This window comes from Coturnix japonica, chromosome 11 (assembly GCF_054131305.1).
Source record: "Coturnix japonica strain WE chromosome 11, WE-NBRP24, whole genome shotgun sequence".
In the NCBI taxonomy this organism is placed as follows: Eukaryota; Metazoa; Chordata; class Aves; order Galliformes; family Phasianidae; genus Coturnix; species Coturnix japonica.
The window spans coordinates 14,374,224-14,392,656 of NC_140673.1; the positions used below are offsets into that span (position 1 = coordinate 14,374,224).

General features: G+C 43.3%; 2 protein-coding genes across 4 annotated transcripts in view; both read right to left on the bottom strand.

Annotated features, from left to right (window-relative positions):
• Nucleotides 1-2,694, bottom strand: part of BTBD8 (BTB domain containing 8) — a 31,919-nt gene extending 29,225 nt beyond the window's left edge. The window contains exons 1-2 of one of the 2 annotated variants that reach the window (XM_015870374.3): nucleotides 2,268-2,694; nucleotides 1,904-2,089 (exon numbers count right to left, since the gene is read on the bottom strand). In XM_015870374.3, coding sequence (XP_015725860.2) covers nucleotides 1,904-2,089; nucleotides 2,268-2,386 — 305 coding nt within the window. In that variant the 5' untranslated portion in view covers nucleotides 2,387-2,694. The remainder of the gene's footprint in view (nucleotides 1-1,903; nucleotides 2,090-2,267) is intronic. The other variant, XM_015870375.3, reaches the window with a different exon arrangement.
• A 434-nt stretch (nucleotides 2,695-3,128) lies between these two features.
• EPHX4 (epoxide hydrolase 4) lies at nucleotides 3,129-18,265 on the bottom strand. 2 transcript variants are annotated; one of them, XM_085511339.1, is made up of 7 exons: nucleotides 18,142-18,265; nucleotides 14,857-14,942; nucleotides 11,258-11,415; nucleotides 9,543-9,671; nucleotides 7,631-7,734; nucleotides 6,648-6,796; nucleotides 3,129-4,053 (listed from the first exon to the last, which is right to left on the bottom strand). In XM_085511339.1, the coding sequence occupies exons 2-7, from the start codon at nucleotides 14,886-14,888 to the stop codon at nucleotides 3,819-3,821; spliced, it is 807 nt and encodes a 268-aa protein (XP_085367465.1). In that variant the 5' UTR covers nucleotides 14,889-14,942; nucleotides 18,142-18,265; the 3' UTR covers nucleotides 3,129-3,818. The 2 variants fall into 2 exon arrangements, with proteins under 2 accessions (XP_085367465.1, XP_015725902.1); XM_015870416.3 differs by lacking the exon at nucleotides 18,142-18,265 and adding an exon at nucleotides 17,482-17,901.
• Nucleotides 18,266-18,433: the final 168 nt, after the last annotated feature.

Here is an 18,433-nt window from a genome sequence, read left to right on the forward strand (position 1 = left end):
AACTCCTCACAGTGATTCATGTGGTCCAAGAGCTAGGATACATTCCTCTCAACAATCTGTAACTCACAGCGCTGCTTTGGATAAGCTAAGATCTTTGTATCTTAGCTATAAGAATCACAGATGCTAGTAGAAGTCACCATTCCAACAACAAAGCTAAGCTCTTTACAACCAGAGCTGCTTCCTTCCCCTGGTCCAAAGCCTTTCACTGTCAGTAATCTTCAGTGCATTCTGTGGTACTTGCTTCTGCAGAACTGTCCAGGTGACTCAATTCAAATGCTGAAGCATCAAACAGCACTGAAGATTAAGCTGAGAAAAAAAAGCAATCTCGCAAAATGCAACTTTGTACGCTGTTAAGAATGTATATGGGAGTTCACCTAAGAACTGAAAAGAGCTTGAGGACTCACTTCAAAAATAAGAGGCTTTAAGAAGTGAAAAGGTTTTATTTAGATGGGCTGTTTTTGAGTTCTCTTTCTCACAACTAAGACTGAACTTCTTGGAGAGCCTGCAGGACTCCAGAGGTCATTAACTGCCCCGCTGCAAACAGACCAAAGTGAAAGCAAATATTTATGAGCTGTAGGCATGTTAAGTGCTTCCCATTTAGACAGTAAAGGTATACTGCAGCCGTATATACGTAATTAAGATAATTATCCCCAATTCACAAGTTAAAATAATTTGGAGTGTTTTTAATCTGCAGTATCCTGTATCTGCATGAAAGTCTTTGCACTGACACTTAATGAAAAGTTGTGAAATTGCACTGATGTATGTGAGACAAAAATGAGATTAAAACCGTGTTCTGTTTCTCACTGTTTCACCAGTGCCTGATTGAGACCAACAGAAAGCTGAGCAACACCAGTTATCAGCCTGCTCAGCTACACTGATTACATTGCTTTAGATACTAATCATTTCATACTTAAAATTTCCATACCCTGAGTAAATATTTCAGCCATGTGCTGCCTTATTTACAGTTTTATGAAAAGAATGGGTGAAACCAACAACAAAAGGCCAGCCTATGTTTCTTGTAGGCATTTAACACTAGAGTAGCAACACCTTGTCTTTTCTCTCGTCAACTCCTCAAGAACCTAATAAAGCATGCTTTCTTCTAGGCACATCTGGAATTCTTTGGGAAGTGTGACAGTGCCTGCTGCTCCGCTCCCATGCACGACCACGTCATCCATCAGCACTGCTGCACAGGAGGTAGGTGCATCATTGTGACTTTGTCAGGGTACAGCAAGTACTGCTTGGCTCTTGGGAAGGATGAGAGGTATGATGGGTCAGGGCGGCCTGTGAGGCCTGGTGGTGGCACCGGTCAGTGACCCTCATGTATTGGCCTAAAGTTCAGAGCAGACAAATATGATGCCATAGAGGTGCTTGCAGCTGGCACTCAGAAGGCAGCCAGGCCAGCCCACCCACAGCTCAGCCAGCACTGCAGGGAGCTGTGTGCGCTCAGCCTCAGCCATGATGACTTCAGGGATGGCCACGCAGACCTGATGCATCACTCATGAAGTCCTCCTGGTCAGTAATGACCATTTTTCAACATTCCACTAGCACATTCTTCCTTCGTTGTTTTTGACACACAGCCTTGCTATTAGCATAGCGATAGCCACAAGCGATTTTAAAGGATACCTTCAGCACTTTTGCTGTTTTTCCTCCGTTTTGATTGCACAGACATCTACATACCATACCGATACATTGAGCAGAATGTAGCTGCGTGCCGTCGAAGGAGGGACGGAGGCAGTGGGAAATAATCAAGGTACAGCAAAACGTTCCGCAATCACCGCGGTTAGGCCGTGAAAGAACTGTTTGGAAAGGGAAAGCTCCACAACAGGTGTCAGTGCCGGGAAGTGGATGCGGGGGCCCAGGATCGCCCCAGCCCGCTGCCCGCCCGCCGCAGCCGCGCACTCACCGCAGGAAGCGCCGCATCTCGGCGGGTCCCGGCCCGTGCAGTCTCAGCGTCTCTCGGGGCGGCCGCCCCCCGCCCAAGGCACCGAACAGCCGCGGCGCCCGCGCCAGGAGCAGCGCCCGGTGAGCCCGCAGCGCCGCGTCGCCCACGTGGATCGTCACGTCGGAATGCGTTCCCTCCGCCAGCAACCTGCGGGAGCGCACCGGTACCGTCACCCGTACCGACACCCGTACCGACACCCGTACCGACACCCGTACCGACACCCGTACCGACACCCGCACCGACACCCGTACCGACACCCGTACCGACACCCGTACCGACACCCGTACCGACACCGACACCGCCGGCCCTGCCCGCCCGGCCCTACCTGCTCATGTCCTGCCGCAGCTGCTCGGCCAGCGCCTCTTTCAGCCGCTGCCGCTCGGCCTGCCCCGGGCCGGGCCCCTTGGGCACAGCGGGCACAGCGCCGCTACCGCAGCGCGCCATGTGCCGGCAGCCACCGCGCGCCCGGCTCGGGGACAGTCCCTTCGCTGCGACACCGAGGCGGCCCGCCGGCAATAAGGCAGAACGGGCAGCACGGGGGAAGGAGGAGAAGGGGGTGGCGTTGCCGAGCTTCCCGCCAACACGGCCCAGCCCCCGGGACCGGGACACCGTCGCACCATGGGATGCTGATGGGCGCCCACCCCGCTGCCTCCAGGGACGCGGACGGCGGCCGCCTCCGCCAATGAGCGCTCACAGCGCGCCCCCGGCTCCGCCCTTCCCCGCGGTCCCCGAGCATCCTCCCGCAGGGCGGCGGGCGGGGCGGGGCGGGGGGCGCGGCCTTACGGATTGAGCCCACCCCCCCACGGAGCGCTGAGCCCGGAGCGACGTCACGGCCGTTCCCCGCCACCTGGCGGAGCCCACGAGCAGCCCTGCAGCATCCTTTGAGACGGGAATCCAACCAGATTTACAGCTCGGTTCAGGAGCCGTGTAACCACTGATGTATGTAAATATTGAAAACGTTTGTGGGAAACATTATACTTGAATGCCAGGTACCATTCATAGGTGTTCCCTATGGGAACAGTGTCTGAAACACCGGCAAAAAGCTTGGCAGCAGTTCTTGGAGATGAGAACAGTAGATGCCAACATACTGTTTCCAATAAATATCATGTGAGGAAGGGCACAGACACTTCAGCTATTCAAACCTACTTCTGAGCATCAGTAAGAAACCTCTCCGTAGGAAGCCAGGTAAAGGGAGTAATGTAAGTTGCATTTTATTAGACAGAGGTGGTTTTGATACATGTTAGATCTTAATTTCCCATTCTTCTTGTTCAGACATTGAGCGTACAGGTTCCCAATTTTTACTCAAGAAAAACACATTGCACAAAGCAGCTGCATTCAACAATACAACAAGATATGTATCATTATTCACTTGAAGACTAGAAATGTGCCCCAGTTTTTTTTTTTTCAGTCATCCAGTATGCTAAAATATACATAATAAAAAGAGTTAGTAACTTCCATGGTAAAATACATTTAAAAAAATCAGGCAAATTGAGAATGAAAACTTGTGACTTCCTTCTGTATGGCACCACTCCATTATTTCATTATAAAGTTGTAAAGGCACCACACACAGAGACTGTAAAGCAAGGGAGAAAACAAAACCAAGCAATTTTCCACGATTTTCCTTCTATACAAATACACGTATCTTAAGGCAGGTGTTTTTATGTGCAAAATACAAGTGTACAGGTAAAATCAATGTTGGTATTCTCATACTCACTTCACCTTTTAGCAGAAACATTGGTGTCCAAATGTACAGTACATCAAAAACACTTTTCTCTAACAGAGCTCAAAATAGAAGGCAGGCTGGAAGAATGGCCCTGATAACAATTACTTTTTAAATCTGAAGAGCTTTTTCGTCGACTCCTTAGAACATGTACAATCATTCTCTCTTTCTGGTTGTGTCTTCCTTTAGAAAGGTCCATATCAACTTGTTCACTATGTCAGGTTGATCCTGCTGGAGCCAATGACTGGCTTCGGACAAAATAGTTAATCTGAAATGATTTTTAACATAAATCCTTGTAATTTCTGCCATCTCAACTTCCATAAATGCATCTCTCTCTCCCCATAAGAGCAGGGTTGGCATGATGACTTCATGGTGCTGCAGAGGTAGGCAGCTTTAAAAAAAAAGTAGACATACATTAGTCTTGCTTTATAAAAATCACCAATTTACTTCATCATTCCACTTCAGTTTTGAAATCAACACAGACAACCTTATTGCAAGCTTTTCATGTTCCGGGGTATCTTTTACAATATGAAGAGAGCCCTCGTGTGACTCAAAGTGCTCTAAGCATTAAGGATTGTGAAGTTACATGTCTGTAATCAGCAGCTGGTTGCAACAGAAGTCTTATTTTTGGAGCATGAATGATGTTTCTTTATGAAGCAGAGCTCAGGAGCTCTATAGTCTCCATAAAAGTGAATGTAGAACAACATGACCAGAGTTCTGGTGGTCCGTGGATCTCCCTGGGTTGATGAATGCTATTGCAGATTTCTCAACCTGTATTGTGTACTGTATGTAGATTTCAGTGAAATGCAATGCTTTGAATCATGTTTGGAATATAGTGTTCAAGGCATCCATAAAGTTATTGTAACTACTGTTAGACAAAAATGGAGACTTTGGAGACATTCCTTCTTTCTACTTATAAGATTCCAAGAATTAGTAATAAAAGACTAGGTTAAATAAGAATTTCATTTTGTATGGGAAACTGGTAATCACAGCCTGACCCTCTGATTAATCAGCTGAGACAAGTGTTGGGTCAGCTGTGGGAGCAATTTAGCTGTGCTCCAGGAAGGAGTGGAGCTTGACCTCATTTAAGGGCTGACCACCACTAAGGCAGCATCTCTTGGAGATTGCTCCTTGGTGGAGATTGCTCCTTGGTGGAGATTGCCTCAGTGGTTCCCAGCAGACTGAAGGTTTCCATATGGGTGAGTTTTTCCTGTATATAACCTTTTGGATATTTACTGCCATCTTTTCATTATTGTTACTGTATGCATTTTGACTGATGAACTAAGAAAATTCTTAAAATGACTTTTTGTGGCTGTGGATTTAGATTTCATTGTTCCCAACAAAGTGGCCCAACCCTCAGAACCAGAGATTTTTCATAGTAGCATCTTAAAAAATTGGTGATCCAGTTCAGTGTGTTTAGATTCATCTCTAAGGACCTTGCAAGATTCTTTGTCTTGCTTGGGAAAACTCTATCCAAGGTAACAGGGTGACTGCTGTTCTGTTTATAGAAGTGTTCAGAGTGGATGGGAGGAAGCTCATTTCAATCATCTCTTTGGAAATAACCTTCCAGAAAAATTAAGAACCAGAGCTCCAGGGGGACAGCAATGAGACAGAAGCCTCTCACATGCAAGAGACCAGTGTCAGCCCACTGGGAATCATGGAAAATCCAAGTCAGTAGAACCAAAGTGCAGCTTGTATGAGAGGACAAAAAAAAATTCAGTCCAGTTATAATAGCTAATGATTGACTATCACCTGATGTGTGACCATTAGAATTGGTGGCAAGAACAGGAAGAGCCAAAGACCTCAATTGTTTTTTCCAATGGAAATCCTGCTGTGTTGTGGCTGATACCACCTAGAATATTATTCTCTGAATTCATCACAGGAGTATTTTCATTAGAAAAGTAAACTGGGCAGTGCACAAGAACATTCATACTGTGGAATTAATAGTTCAGTGACGATACTTCCTGATTAATAATTCTCTTTTCCTTGAACCTGAGAAAGGCCTGAACTGGTAGTTTAAACACGTGACTCTTCTACTCATGCAAATCCCACAGCAATGCAGCTGCTACAGCCTCTTCACTGCTGCTGCCACAGCTGCTTAATGTGCACTCACTGATGCGAGGTGCTTTGGCAAACCTAATGAGCAAGGCTCAGGGCTCTCCTGCCTCTCCAGCTGCTCATTAGCCGTACCCTGCGGGTTGAGGCTGTGCCATTCTAGCACCAGGGAACTGCTGTGATGCCACACAGCTCCTGTTGTCCTTGGATGTCCCAGCTGGTGTTATCAGCCACGCAGTGTTACTGCAAACAGGAGCACTCCTACAAGCACAGCCACTTCTCTTATTCACCGTTGGTGTCTGTGCTTGGTGTTAGCTTATAAGATAACGTGCTATCTCTCTACGCTGTTTTGTCTCAGCCTGTGCAGACAGCACCTAGCTTGAACACCTGTTTTCCTCCCAGCATTGCCCTGCTGACTGCTTTCCTGACAGTGACAATGAGGAAGGCACAAGAGGAGCAGGAAGGGGGGCACTAGGTTTGGAACAAGGAAAGTTGAAAGTTAATCTGCTTCAAAAACTCTGCTGAGTTCAGAGAAGAAAATTTGACACTGCTGGAAACAGACATTAGGGGATTGAAGAGTTCATACCTCTTGATATATCCCTGCAGCCCGGAGCCACAAGTCCTGAGTAGAGAATGACCACATTTAAACACATTTTGGCCCTGTTAAGTTTTTGGTAGATAAGCAGAGAGTATGAGCCTCTAAGGCCAAGTCTAGCTGCTTGAGAAAACTCTGGTTGTTAATTTGTTTTGTGTGGACACCTATTCCAATGTATTTTGCTGCATGATGCCAAATGTTTTTGTTAACGGTTGAGACTTTAGAAATACGTACGTATTTTTTCCCTTCTACCTTAGCGGCAGAAGATATAATAACGTTTTTGGCCTCTAGAGGGCTCTAGAACATTTTACCTTGTTTCAGAATGTTATACTGACCTGAAAATATTTCTGTAATGGTTGATAGGTCCAGTTAATGCTCCAGGTTGTGAAAAGACATAGAGATATGCTTCAATATCCTCTGCTGTTAATCTACACCCTTTCCTTCCAATTCCAGTGGTCTGGCTGGTAAATAAACTTTTCAGAACCTACCGAAGGAAGAGTAAAAAGCCATCACACATCTACAAAATGCTGTTTCTTTCCTTCAACAAGACACATCTTTCTAAAACCTACTTATACATAGCTAAATCCTGAATAGGGTACACACAGGTAGCACTATTGCCAAGGTACTCAGTTACCTTTGCCTGTCATGACAGGCAGTGGCAGGCTGTGGGCACGTACTTTTTTCCTTGGAATAGAGCCCAGCAGTTGAGAGGTGGGAGGCAGAAGGAGGTGGCACCTTGCTGTCCTGTATGCCTGCAGCACTGAGAGTGCTGTGCTGGGCTGCATATGTGTGGGTCGATGTATGCTGCTTTTTCTCTTTCAATACATTAGTCTTGTTTAACATTATATAAGATGTTGGCCTTGCTGGTTTCTCAGGCAGAATTAACCACCTGAAAGGATGCAATATTCAAACTGCTAGGCTTCCCACCCTGCAGCAGGCAGTGCATGATGAGGGGATGTCCCACTGCTCTCAGGAGCAGCTAAGTCAACAGCTCCCCTGGTACCAAATGTGTCCATGGTAGAGTGCAGCATGTGACCAGCTAACTTCCAAGGTGGAGTAACGCACTGTAGTGCTGGAGGTTAACAGTATGTATGTGCCCAAATGCCTGCCAGATATCCCAAACCAAGCACAGATGCTTTGTGCTTTTATTCTACTTTGCATTAATATATAAAACTGCAGAAAAATCAGAAAGATCTGTTTGGTTTTGTTTTTTTTTTCCCCCCAGTAATTATCACTACACAGGAAGGGATCAATGTATGTGGTAATTCTTCCATTGCTCACAGTTAAATATACAAACAAGAGCACTCATTTTGCTCACCTTGAAATCATTTACTGTAAACATGAATTCAGGAAACCATGGCATTTGGAAAAAGAAGTAGTAACCAGATTTAATCAATTGTGATGGATGTCGTAGAATGTATTCTGAAACAAAAATGCCCATGAATTAAAAATGAAAACTGATGACTTAAACAAAATTACTGTTAATATCACTATTTTTTAAACTTAAAGGAATGTTTTAAAAATACTGCATTATGTGACAAGAGATGATTAATTTTTTTAGCCGTAAGTGCATGACGTGGCCATTAAGATTTGCTACTTCTTTTATATGTGTTAGTAGAAACAGGCAGCAAAACAGAAGCCTTCCAAAGATTAGGTGAGAGCAGGGACATTCAAGAGCTTAATCACATGAAAAGTTTTCATTTAAGAGCTCAATCTGCGCAGCTAGTCCAAAGCATTTTTTCAGGTGTAGAGTAAGAGGCATAAATACAAATGTTATTTTTGTCTGTAAGTAATTCTCTCATCCAAGATGAGATATAGAGAAATCTGTAGATATTAATTGACTTACACTGTGAGTGGTAAGTCAAACCTGAGATGGAACTCTTAAAAATCTGGTGTCATAATTGCTATCAGTTAGCAACAAGGAATGGCATGCATTAAGTAACTAAGTGATTAGGGTGTGCCCAAAGCAGTGACATGGAAGGTACAGCATCAAAGATCAAGGAATTTCAAATGCATAAATACATAAATCCCTTAGGAGTGCCTGGGAGTGTTTTAACTGCTGTTATGGCGTTAATTGTGCAAATAAAAATATTTTAAAGATAAGACTTTGATAGTAAGGATTGTGACAAGCAGAATGCTCAGTGTATAAGCTCTATGTTTTCATTTTATTTACAGTTGGAGAAATTTGATCCATGGAGACTTTATCAAGCTGCATAACATATTTTGTTCTTTAAAAATATGCAAACAAATATTAAGAAATAGTAATATGCATTTTTCTCCTCTACAGCCTGGCTCCTGTCCTCAATCTAAGAACTGCAGCAGCTCTTGCTTGCTCCATTGGAGAAGAACAGACATTTCCTTGGGTAAGTGAAGCTTAACTACCTGGCAAAATGTTCTTTAATACCTTGGAAAGGTGGCCAAGTACATTGTGAGAACAATATGTGTGAAGAGTTCTGATTCCATGATGTCATAAGGTCAGATTTATATTCAACAGAGATGAAATATAAAGCTTTGCTGAATTTTTCTCAACTATTTCTGGGGAAATGGGGTGACTTTAAAAAAGGAAATAGCATAAAGTCAGCAATTTGAGAAACTAAAACGAATGAGGTACTACTGTCATTGTAATTACTGGATGCAGATCCAATCCCTATGAAATATTTTGTAATTGAGGGTAGCAGGCAAACTCAAAGCCTATCACACAGCAAATTCTGCTAGTGCACCTAAGTCCCTTTTCTAGCTAACTGCCAGCACATTCCTGAGCTTCTGGTAAGTAGACTGGAAAGGTTGTCTTGTTCCAGTGAATATTGCACAAGATAAAGCTTCACTTGTCACCTAAATCAGGATTACATTCAACAAGTCTGATTCCCACGTTCTTTTATGCAGTTTTTATAGTGCAGTGAAACCTTAACCTAGGAATCCCATAGCCATGTTCAGGGAATTCTATCCTGCCAGGTTCATGCTTATGAAAATTATATTTGTCAGACTTCAAGGATTAAGAAGAGAACTCAGTAAATTTGCTTGCAAACGGTCCCACTTCCTATAATAAATTATTTCCCAAAGTATAATGCTGGATACCTTACTGCTCCATAAAGCACATTCCAAACTGTGAGAGGTAACAACATCTAAAGGAACAAATACCTGATTCTTCTTTAATCACTCAGAGCAAACACAATCTTAATGCAAATAATCTCGATTAACATATAGAACAACATAACTACTATAAAACTCACCTGTAAACACTGAAGGATGAGGGAAATTAACCACGATCAGTTTAGTCACCATTTCAGGGTAACATATAGCCACTAACCAAGCGATCATTCCTCCCCAGTCATGGCCAATCAACACACACTTGTTGTATCCTACCACATAAACACAAATCTGTATTTTATTTCAGAGAAATTCCATAGAAATCATCACATACAGTAACTGCTGGATAGAATAGATGATCCAGCATGTTAATTTAACTAGTTAATACTGCACTGCTTCCATTACTAATGGCCAGAAAAAAGGTCTTATTACAGCTAAAAATATAATACATACTTAAAATTATTTGACTTCAGTTACACTTTAACATCAATGTCAAATTGCAGTAATGTGGTATTAAAATGCCACTGTGTTCGCATATCAGCTACTGCAAAGTCAAATAAATGATTCAAATTACAGTCATTATAATGTATGTGCATATGTTGTGTTTAGGGAGTTTGGAGTTTGAAACTGCAGACTGAAAGGCTGGGAAATGTCATGAGTCCCTCCTGAGCAAAATTAATCTTTATGGATTGCTTTGAATACAGGAGGTTAGCTAAGCACTATACATCATCATTGTGCTAGATTATGCTTAATATCCATATAGGTAATACACATATTATACACATGTAGAGATGAATACGCGCATTTAAATATTTAGGAGTATAGAAGAGGCACTTCTCCATATGCTGTTTTGATGTCAGTTTTTCAGCATTCTTAGCATTCACCCAATTACTCTTCCATTGATGGAAATGGGCATTTTGCAGCAATGAAAGGTGTGGCAGGGAAATAATGTCTGTTTTTGGAAGCTTAACTATTCCTCAAATGCATACTACAGTGTCAGATATTATCATAGTTCTCACTAAGGGTTATAATACTAAGCACATATGCTACAAATAAAATGTATAAAAGCCCAATTGTTTTGAATTCTGACTAATCTGGATGCAGATGTTTTGTCTTACTATTTGTACAGAGAGGAAATACCCCTCACTAGGTGTTGTTTTCTATTGTCAGATCAGCTGCACTTCCTTCTGAACTGAAGGGGAAAAATTTGCCCAAATGCTTCAGTTCAAGATTTACTACACTGAGTATTCGCCACAGAGAGCAGTGTGTCTTTTTCTCTCCCTTCTGCTCCTGTCACTGTTGTGTAAGATAGAGTGATTCAGCTCTTGAGAAATGACTAATGTGCGGGAGTAGTATTTTGGGATTTTTTTCTTAATGCATTGGATATACTGTCATCTTCATTACAAAGTCCACAATATTTATTCTGTCTTGTTTGTGCTAGAATAATTTCACCTGATAGAAATTCTCTTGTCTGCAGGTGCTATTAGACTAATCCATAACAGTATTTATTGAGTACAACTGCTAGGAGTAAGTGAAGGGTTTTTTAGTTAGGGGAAATGTCATGGGTTTGTTCTACTGCATTTCACAGCACAGAGAGAAGTGTTTTTGGAATTCATGATGGAAAATCATCTTTACATGTTGTTTTTACTGACGTACATGTCATGACTGGAAAACAAACCTTTTCCATTAGTATTGTAACAGTTCATATGTTAGGAGTATCCTTAGCTTTATATCTCTACATATCTAGAACATGTATATCTAAAAGAGAAGCAGTTGTTTTGAAATCAGTGACAAGTATTTCTACACTTGTGGCTTTTTTTTCCCCATGAGCTGAGTAGTTTGTCTTCTACTGACGTACCTAGAGATTCCAAAATATCTTTTATATCTGTTATCAGGAAATCTAATTTGTAGTTTTCTTTGTGAGAAGGAGCATCTGTTTCTCCATAACCTCTCAAATCCAGGGCCACCACTCGATATTCACTTTTAAATTCCCGCAATTGATGGCGCCAAGAATACCTAACAGAGGGAAAAAAAAGTTGGAGTTATAAGGTCAAGCAGTATGATACTAAAATGCAGTCAGTGGTTTAGTTCCCAAATAGTTGAGGTTAAATTATCAAGGCTTTGTTTGCAATTAGATTCTTTTCTCTTTGTATGGTGTGTTGCTTATCCCTTGTGGCTATGGCGATTTTGTGCTCCCTTTTTGAATTCTCCAGTAAGGAAATGCAGCTGCCAAAGAGGGGGCACGGCCAGAGCCTGGATATTTTAACAGTTTCTGGAGTCTGGCGTTGGTCCCTTTGCTGCAAAGGAAGCCGGCATAAAACAGAGCACACGTAGGAGTGTTCTGTCTCATCCTTGTAACCATTCCATCATCAAAAAAGTAAGGTCTGAAAAGCCTTCTCTTCTCCCTGACTTGTTCATATGCAAATTTTGACGGACTAGGGAAATACGCCTCAAGGGAAAGATTTTTTTTTTTTTCCTTTTCAGAAAAGGAATGTCAGGCAATTCATATGCTAAATTAACCAAAGAAATACAATGAATAACAAAAGAATGTGGTGAATTTAATATGATTTATATTGTGCACACTTTCATCTGTGTCACAATACTGCTAGAATTGTTCCAGAACAGTCTCTCAGTGTGTTGGTAACTCCACAAGCATTGGATTGCTTGCATTTCTGTGGGAAAGAGTGGGAACATCACATACTTTAAAAGATATGCAAAATGAAGAAGGCAAAGTCTCGAATTATTCCTCATTCTGCAATAGTATGTAGTGACTGGATGAGTATGATTGTAATGCAAAAATAGCAGGAAAACAGTGAAGATGATCCTGAAAGAACTACCTGCCTTCAACTGTTGTTGTCACCAATTAAATTTCAAAATAGCCGGCACCAAGAAGACTTGGCCTTGGATTGTAATAGAAAGATAAAGTGAAAAACGCCATCCTTCTAGACATAAATAACACTAACTGCATCCCCTTTTGCTAAGATCTAGCTTTTTCTTCAGCTCTTGTTTCAACAGTCTCCATCAAGTAGACAATACAAAGCATTAGAATCATCAGATATCATGAGAGAGGCACAGAATTCTACCTGAATTCAAACTGTCTATATCAGTCCATTGGGTATTCCACTTTTAGCTTTGCCTCCAGCCTTACTAGGCATTCTGAATATACCACAAGTAATATTACAGTAATACCTCTTAATTGTAGAAATTCATATTCATGTAAACAGAACAGTCAGAACCTTTTCATTTCAGTGCTGTATGATGCAAATGCAAAATTTATCACAGATCTCAAGGAATTAAAGTTTTAAATGCATTATGCAATGATTTGGAAGCTGAATTTGCCATGGTAACTGCAGCTATCATGTATATTTCAGTAAGAAGAAACAAGGGCCAGAAATAAATAAATAGACTGTGTTTGTTTCAGAGCATGTCTAACTGCTATCCACAGCAGCCCATCCGTCACCAAATGTATGACTGAATGTTTTTCATATCCAAAGAAACCTTTTTACCATGTATGAAATATAACCATTAGACAGTTGCTTTGCGAGCTGGAATTGAAATGCTGGTGAATACCTTCATTATCATAAGGATAAATAGCTGAAATTATTTTGTGACTTCCTATTCATGTTACTTCTGAAAGGCAGCTTGTACAAAATTCAGCAGCTTACACACATCCCTGCAGGTACCCAGCTGTCTCAGCACATCACGCTCACTTTCAAATATTTTGTCTTTCCACAAAATTGATATTGATTTTCAAGTTCTTATGCATCTAAAGCTCATAATGGCTCTGGTGCATTATATTCTTAAGTGATCTTTCATCTTCAGACATTCTGAGTCACTTGGTAAGGTCAGTGTTCTCTGGTTATAGCTGTCCTACTTATAACCTTGAGATACAGGAAAGCCAAGGATTTGCTGCAATTAAAAATTGTAAATGGGAGTTGTATCCATTAATTTTTTTCTAGTCAAAGAGTGCAGAGTTGATGCGAATTTTATTGTCTCTTAAATTGTGATTATTGCATTGCATGCTCTGAGAACATTTTCTGTCCTTGCATTAAAATTCTGCACTGATTGAATCAACAAACCAGCATCAGTATTTGTAGTGTGACTGCTTTGTAAACTGTTAGCATCTATTCTTCTTTCTAAAATTAGCAGATTGTGCTATTGGTGGTCCCAGTGACCTACAATGAAGTTTTAAAATCATTATTCCATTCCATTTGTGAATGGTCAGATAATATATAAACTGTCACCTAAAGCATGGCTCACCATTCTAAATTTTAAAAACAGCTGTCTGAATTTTGATACCTACTGAATTTCAGTAGAATATATACATAAAATGCTAATTTTTGCGTATTATTTCCACTGTGGTGGAAATTAGCTGTATTCTCAGCTGTCTTACCATGTTGGAATACACATTAAATACCCATTCTGCAAGATATGTGTAATACTTGCACTTAGTATGCATCCCCCCAATGTAACTGACTTTCTAATTGATGTGTACATCTTTTGGACTTGTAATTAGCAATTTAGAATTCGGACAATACATTTATTTGAAAATTTGTCTTTAAATAATAAATGTGTCTCTTTACCATCATCCTCGATGCCTTTCATATCTACAGGAAATTGCTAAGGGAAGAGAACTGGCCTCTCATTGACCTGGGTCAATTTATCATGGTATGACTTCACTGTGGCTTGAAAGATTACAGTTCCATATCTGAGTTTGGAAAGGAAAAGGATCATTGAACTTGCTGAATTACTGGCATCACCACTTTCTCTATTCACTTACCGTTTTTTATGTGGAAGTTCTGCAAGCCACGCCTCCTAGTTAAACTGGGGTGTTACAGCTGAAGTGATTTGGTTCAAACATCAGACACATGACTGCTTTTCATTGTTATTAACTGATGTACAGGCTTGGTTTGGATTCGTCATTCATCTTATGATGAACTAATAATAGAACCTTTCCCCTCTGAATAGCATTCTGAAATTAGGCTGCAAAGCAGCCTATAGAACTTGTAGTTCTCTCTCTTCCCTGGTTAAAACTGATGCATAATATTTTTAACAATGCTATCCATACTGCTCTTAACATAGATTGGATCCTCATTTCAGCACCTCCTGCTGTAGTTCTGAAGCTTAGCTTTGTTAGTACAAATGCTGTGCATTTTCCAAAAGGGAAATTCATTAAAAACAAGCAGTTTCTCCCCAAAGTTTGAAGAAAAGAATATATACTTGGGAAAGAATAGAATGACACTGCAGAAAAGACAGCTGGGTTGAGTCAGCCTGTAGGAATGTTTTATGTTTGCTGCAGTTAGAAGTATCAACGGTTTGTTCCTGACTAGATCTTAACACTGTTAACATGCATGGAGTTATAGAACAGTTCACTCAGATTACTTAAGCTTTGATTATCAACGTCAGTTATCTTAAGCAGCCTCATTTATGCAAGAAAAGCATGTAGGGAGTTTTTACCAGAATTCTGGAAAGCCATGAAGCAGCAACATGAGTGGTTTACCCCTTTCTCCAGCAGCCACATAGTGGAATCTTAACCCAGAATCCTGGAAGGAGAGAAAAAGAAGTTTGATGCTCTTACTGCTGCGTTATAACTGCTATACTGGCATTCAAGAATAACTACAGTTTTAAACAACATTCTAAGGTACCCTAAAAACACATCAAGCTGTCAATTCTCAAAGCTGAAGTCTTCTGTAATGCTGAAATCAGATACTGCTACACCCTGACAATCCTGAGCATCCCACAGCCCCTTCCTGTACAGCCAGCTGCGACACATGCCCAGCTTTGCCAGCATGTGGTGGTTCAGCCAGGAGCACGCTCAGGGTTCTGAGAGATCAGCCCCTGGCATGAGGATGAAGAGGTGGATGAAGATCACTATAAAAGCCAGGCCCTTGCTTTCTCACAGACATAGCATGGGATTGATGGAAAGACTTTCAGACATAATGTACTTTTAATGCACTTTTCATCTTTCATTTAGTTTCTAAGGTTGTGCAACTATTTAAAAGCATGAAGTTACAATCTTGCACAATAAAGTACTGCATGCCTTGTTAGAAAAAAACAAAGCAGTCAAATGTAACTAACTACAAAGGAAGTTCTTTCTGCTTGCTTTTTTCTGCTCAAGGCTTCAGACTAGCTTTGGAGTAGAAAGCCTTTATGTAATCATCTTCTTTCTACGCTGTCTGTAGTCACTATTTCTGATGCATCTTTTAATCAAATAAGTCTTATCACCAGCAGACAAGTTAGTGATAGCTGTCCAGAGGCTTAATACTGAAATGCCATTGAAATGAATGGATGCGTGCAAGCTTACACTAACTCAGAGTCAAATCTGGCAGAATTTAAAACTGAAATGGTGACCTACCAGGTTTACTGAATTCTTACACAGATGTGGATACAGAAGTTGGGAAGCACTTAGCTCATAAAATACAACATGCTATTTAGGAGTTATTTGAAGGATCCTGCAGGAAGAAAGGTCATACTGCTCCTGAACAAATGTCAGAGCCTGATCTGTCTCTGCTGTTTTAAAAAGGGAAGATAAAACTCCTGCCTTTGCTGTCGATTGAGCCCTCAAGGGTCAGAACTGTGCAGAAAGCTTTTCTTGCCCACAGTGCTTCAAACTGTCTGAAATACTTTTGTACAGCGAAGTCACAAACCAGCTACAAAGCCATTAACGTATGTCTTGGTGTTTGAGAGGGCTCTGAAAAGGGCACATCTGTTTTCTTATTTTTGTACTCACTATAGATACAGTAGGGATTTTTTGCTCAATTCTACCAAGAATTACACTGTTACTTCTCTTCTGGGAGGCCAGTGAAGTTGAAATATCTCTGTTTCTAAGTACTTACTGATCTCTTCTCAGTAAATTTTAGGGATGTTACATCATCTCGACCATGGCATCCCTGCCTTTAATCCCTTTAACACAACAGAATTTTCTTGGTTTTATTCCGGAGATTCTCCTCTGAATTCACACATCTGGCCCTCCTCCATCCTGCTTCTTTCTCTTCGTATCCTTTAGGGATTCACCCTCAGTGCTTTTATTTAATCAATTTATTGCTTTTAAGGACATTGCTTTTACTCATCCAAATTCAATCATCACTTGTACAGCAGCAATTTGAATGTCACATACCCTGAACTAAGCCCATCCTCCACCTGTTCATCTGCTCCTTTCAGTCTCCTCTTTTCTGTTACTGCAACAACATGGCATAGGATGTTGCCATCTTCTCTGCAACACACTTTTATCTTTCTCTTGCTGAAACCTGCACAGATCTCTAGGATATGTGTCTGGGAGGGACCACAACGAGCCCGCTGTTACCCCGCGGCCAGAGTTTTCCACGTTGCCTGAACCGAATGGCAGCCCGTCATCCTGGCAAGCAGTCTGCTTTGCCCCAAAGGCTCCGTTATTACCACCATCCCCTCGCTTCCCAGCAACCCCGGCATTACTGCTTAGCGCTATGGGAGAGACAAGCACAGCGTGTGAGAGCAGCAGTGTGTGTGCGTGCCTCCTGGTGATGTTGGGAAAAAGCAAGAAGGCAAATTGTGAGGGACTGGAGGCTGAATCACTTACGTTAGAGCTGTATGGCAAAAGAAAAAATAAATCTGCACAGTCCCCTCGGAACAATGCTCTCAGTACTCGTTCCACTAAAAATAACGCTATGAAAATTGCAGCGCTCACCTACAGCTGCGGGAAAAAAAACGTGCTAAAACAACTTCTTTCCGGGCAGTTGCCGGAGGAGCAGATCGCCGGCAGAGATCCAGTCCCTAACAACCCTGCGGGCTCTAACCGCGCAGCCTCAGGGACGGGGCTGAGCGCTTCACTCCGCGCTCCTCCTGCAGCTCCGCCGCGAGGCCGCGGGGCCGCACCCCACGGGCAGCGCTGCCCGGTCCGGGCTCCTCCCGCGGCCACCCCGGGGCAACGGCTCCGGGTGCGCGCGTACGGCGGGGCGAGCCCGTAGGGGAACCGGCGGAGGGGAGCATGCACGGCTGCCCGTGTGCAGGCATGCACCGGCGGGCGGGCGCGCACGCAGCCGAGACGCGTGCACGGGAGCACGGGTGCGCACGGCGAGGCCCGCTCCCCCCGACCCCAGCCTTCACCTTGATCCGGACGTAGCAGTGGGTGCCCAGGGAGGGGTCGTTGAGGCAGGCGGGGGGGTTCTCCCGCATCACCCAGCGGAAGGTCTCTCCCGGCCGCCGGCCGATGCTCCATAGCAGCCGCAGCCCGGCGATGCAGGCGCACACTCCGCAGTAGCTGTACACCAGCGCCCAGAAGAGCAGCGCCCGAGCGGCCACCATCACCCGGCGGGCGGGCGGCTGGCACGCAGCACCCGGTCTCGCCATCGGGCCCCGCCGCCGCCGTCCCCGCCGGCCGAGAGGGGCTCGCAGCGCCGCCGCCGCCAGGAGCCGCCCGAGCGGAGGCACCTCTCACGGCGGCGGCGGCGACGCGCCCGCCCCGCGGTCCCCGAGGCCCTCGCCCCGCTGCCGGGCACCGCGCGGCGCCGCGCCTCCCGCCCGGCCCGGCCGGTGGATCTGCGCCCGATGGACCGCAGGAAACGAAGGAAGAGACGGGTCCGGAGCAAAGGGGCTGCTCCCGGCAGCGTGCTCGGCCAGGGCTGCCGCACGCACCGAAACTCGCCCGAAAGGTCTTTGCGAGAAGTGCGTGTGGGAGACGTGGGACAGCTTCACCTCTGCTGCCTTCGCAAGGTCCATGCATGCGGTGGCTTTGCTCACCCTGGTCGCGTATTTGGACGCACATACCTTATTAGCGTGAGATGAGATGGATGTGTATGGCCGTGTAGTTAGATTTCAGTTATTTTTCAAAACCGTGTGCATTCTGTCTCTGCTGTTTAGCTATTGTCCATTGAAAGATGATGCTGTAAACATATTACAATCTCAACTGCACGTTAGTATGAGTGTTTCTGAAAAACATACCAATTTTGAGCTTCATCACGAATATTTATAATTCAGAAAATGGAACTTTAATGAAGAAATTGGCTGGTAGAGGCAAATGGACCATCATTAGCAGCCATTTTCCAAACACTGAGTTTGG

What these genes read in the sequence shown, in the direction of transcription:
- EPHX4 (XM_015870416.3), bottom strand. Translation starts at nt 17,724, where the DNA reads ATGGCGAGACCGGGTGCTGCGTGCCAGCCGCCCGCCCGCCGGGTGATG. An exon ending in CATGGCTTTCCAGAATTCTG is followed by an intron (nt 11,416 to 14,856) that starts GTAAAAACTCCC and finishes TCCCTCTGTTAG; the next exon opens with GTATTCTTGGCGCCATCAAT. An exon ending in TCATCCTTCAGTGTTTACAG is followed by an intron (nt 7,735 to 9,542) that starts GTGAGTTTTATA and finishes TTTTTGTTTCAG; the next exon opens with AATACATTCTACGACATCCA.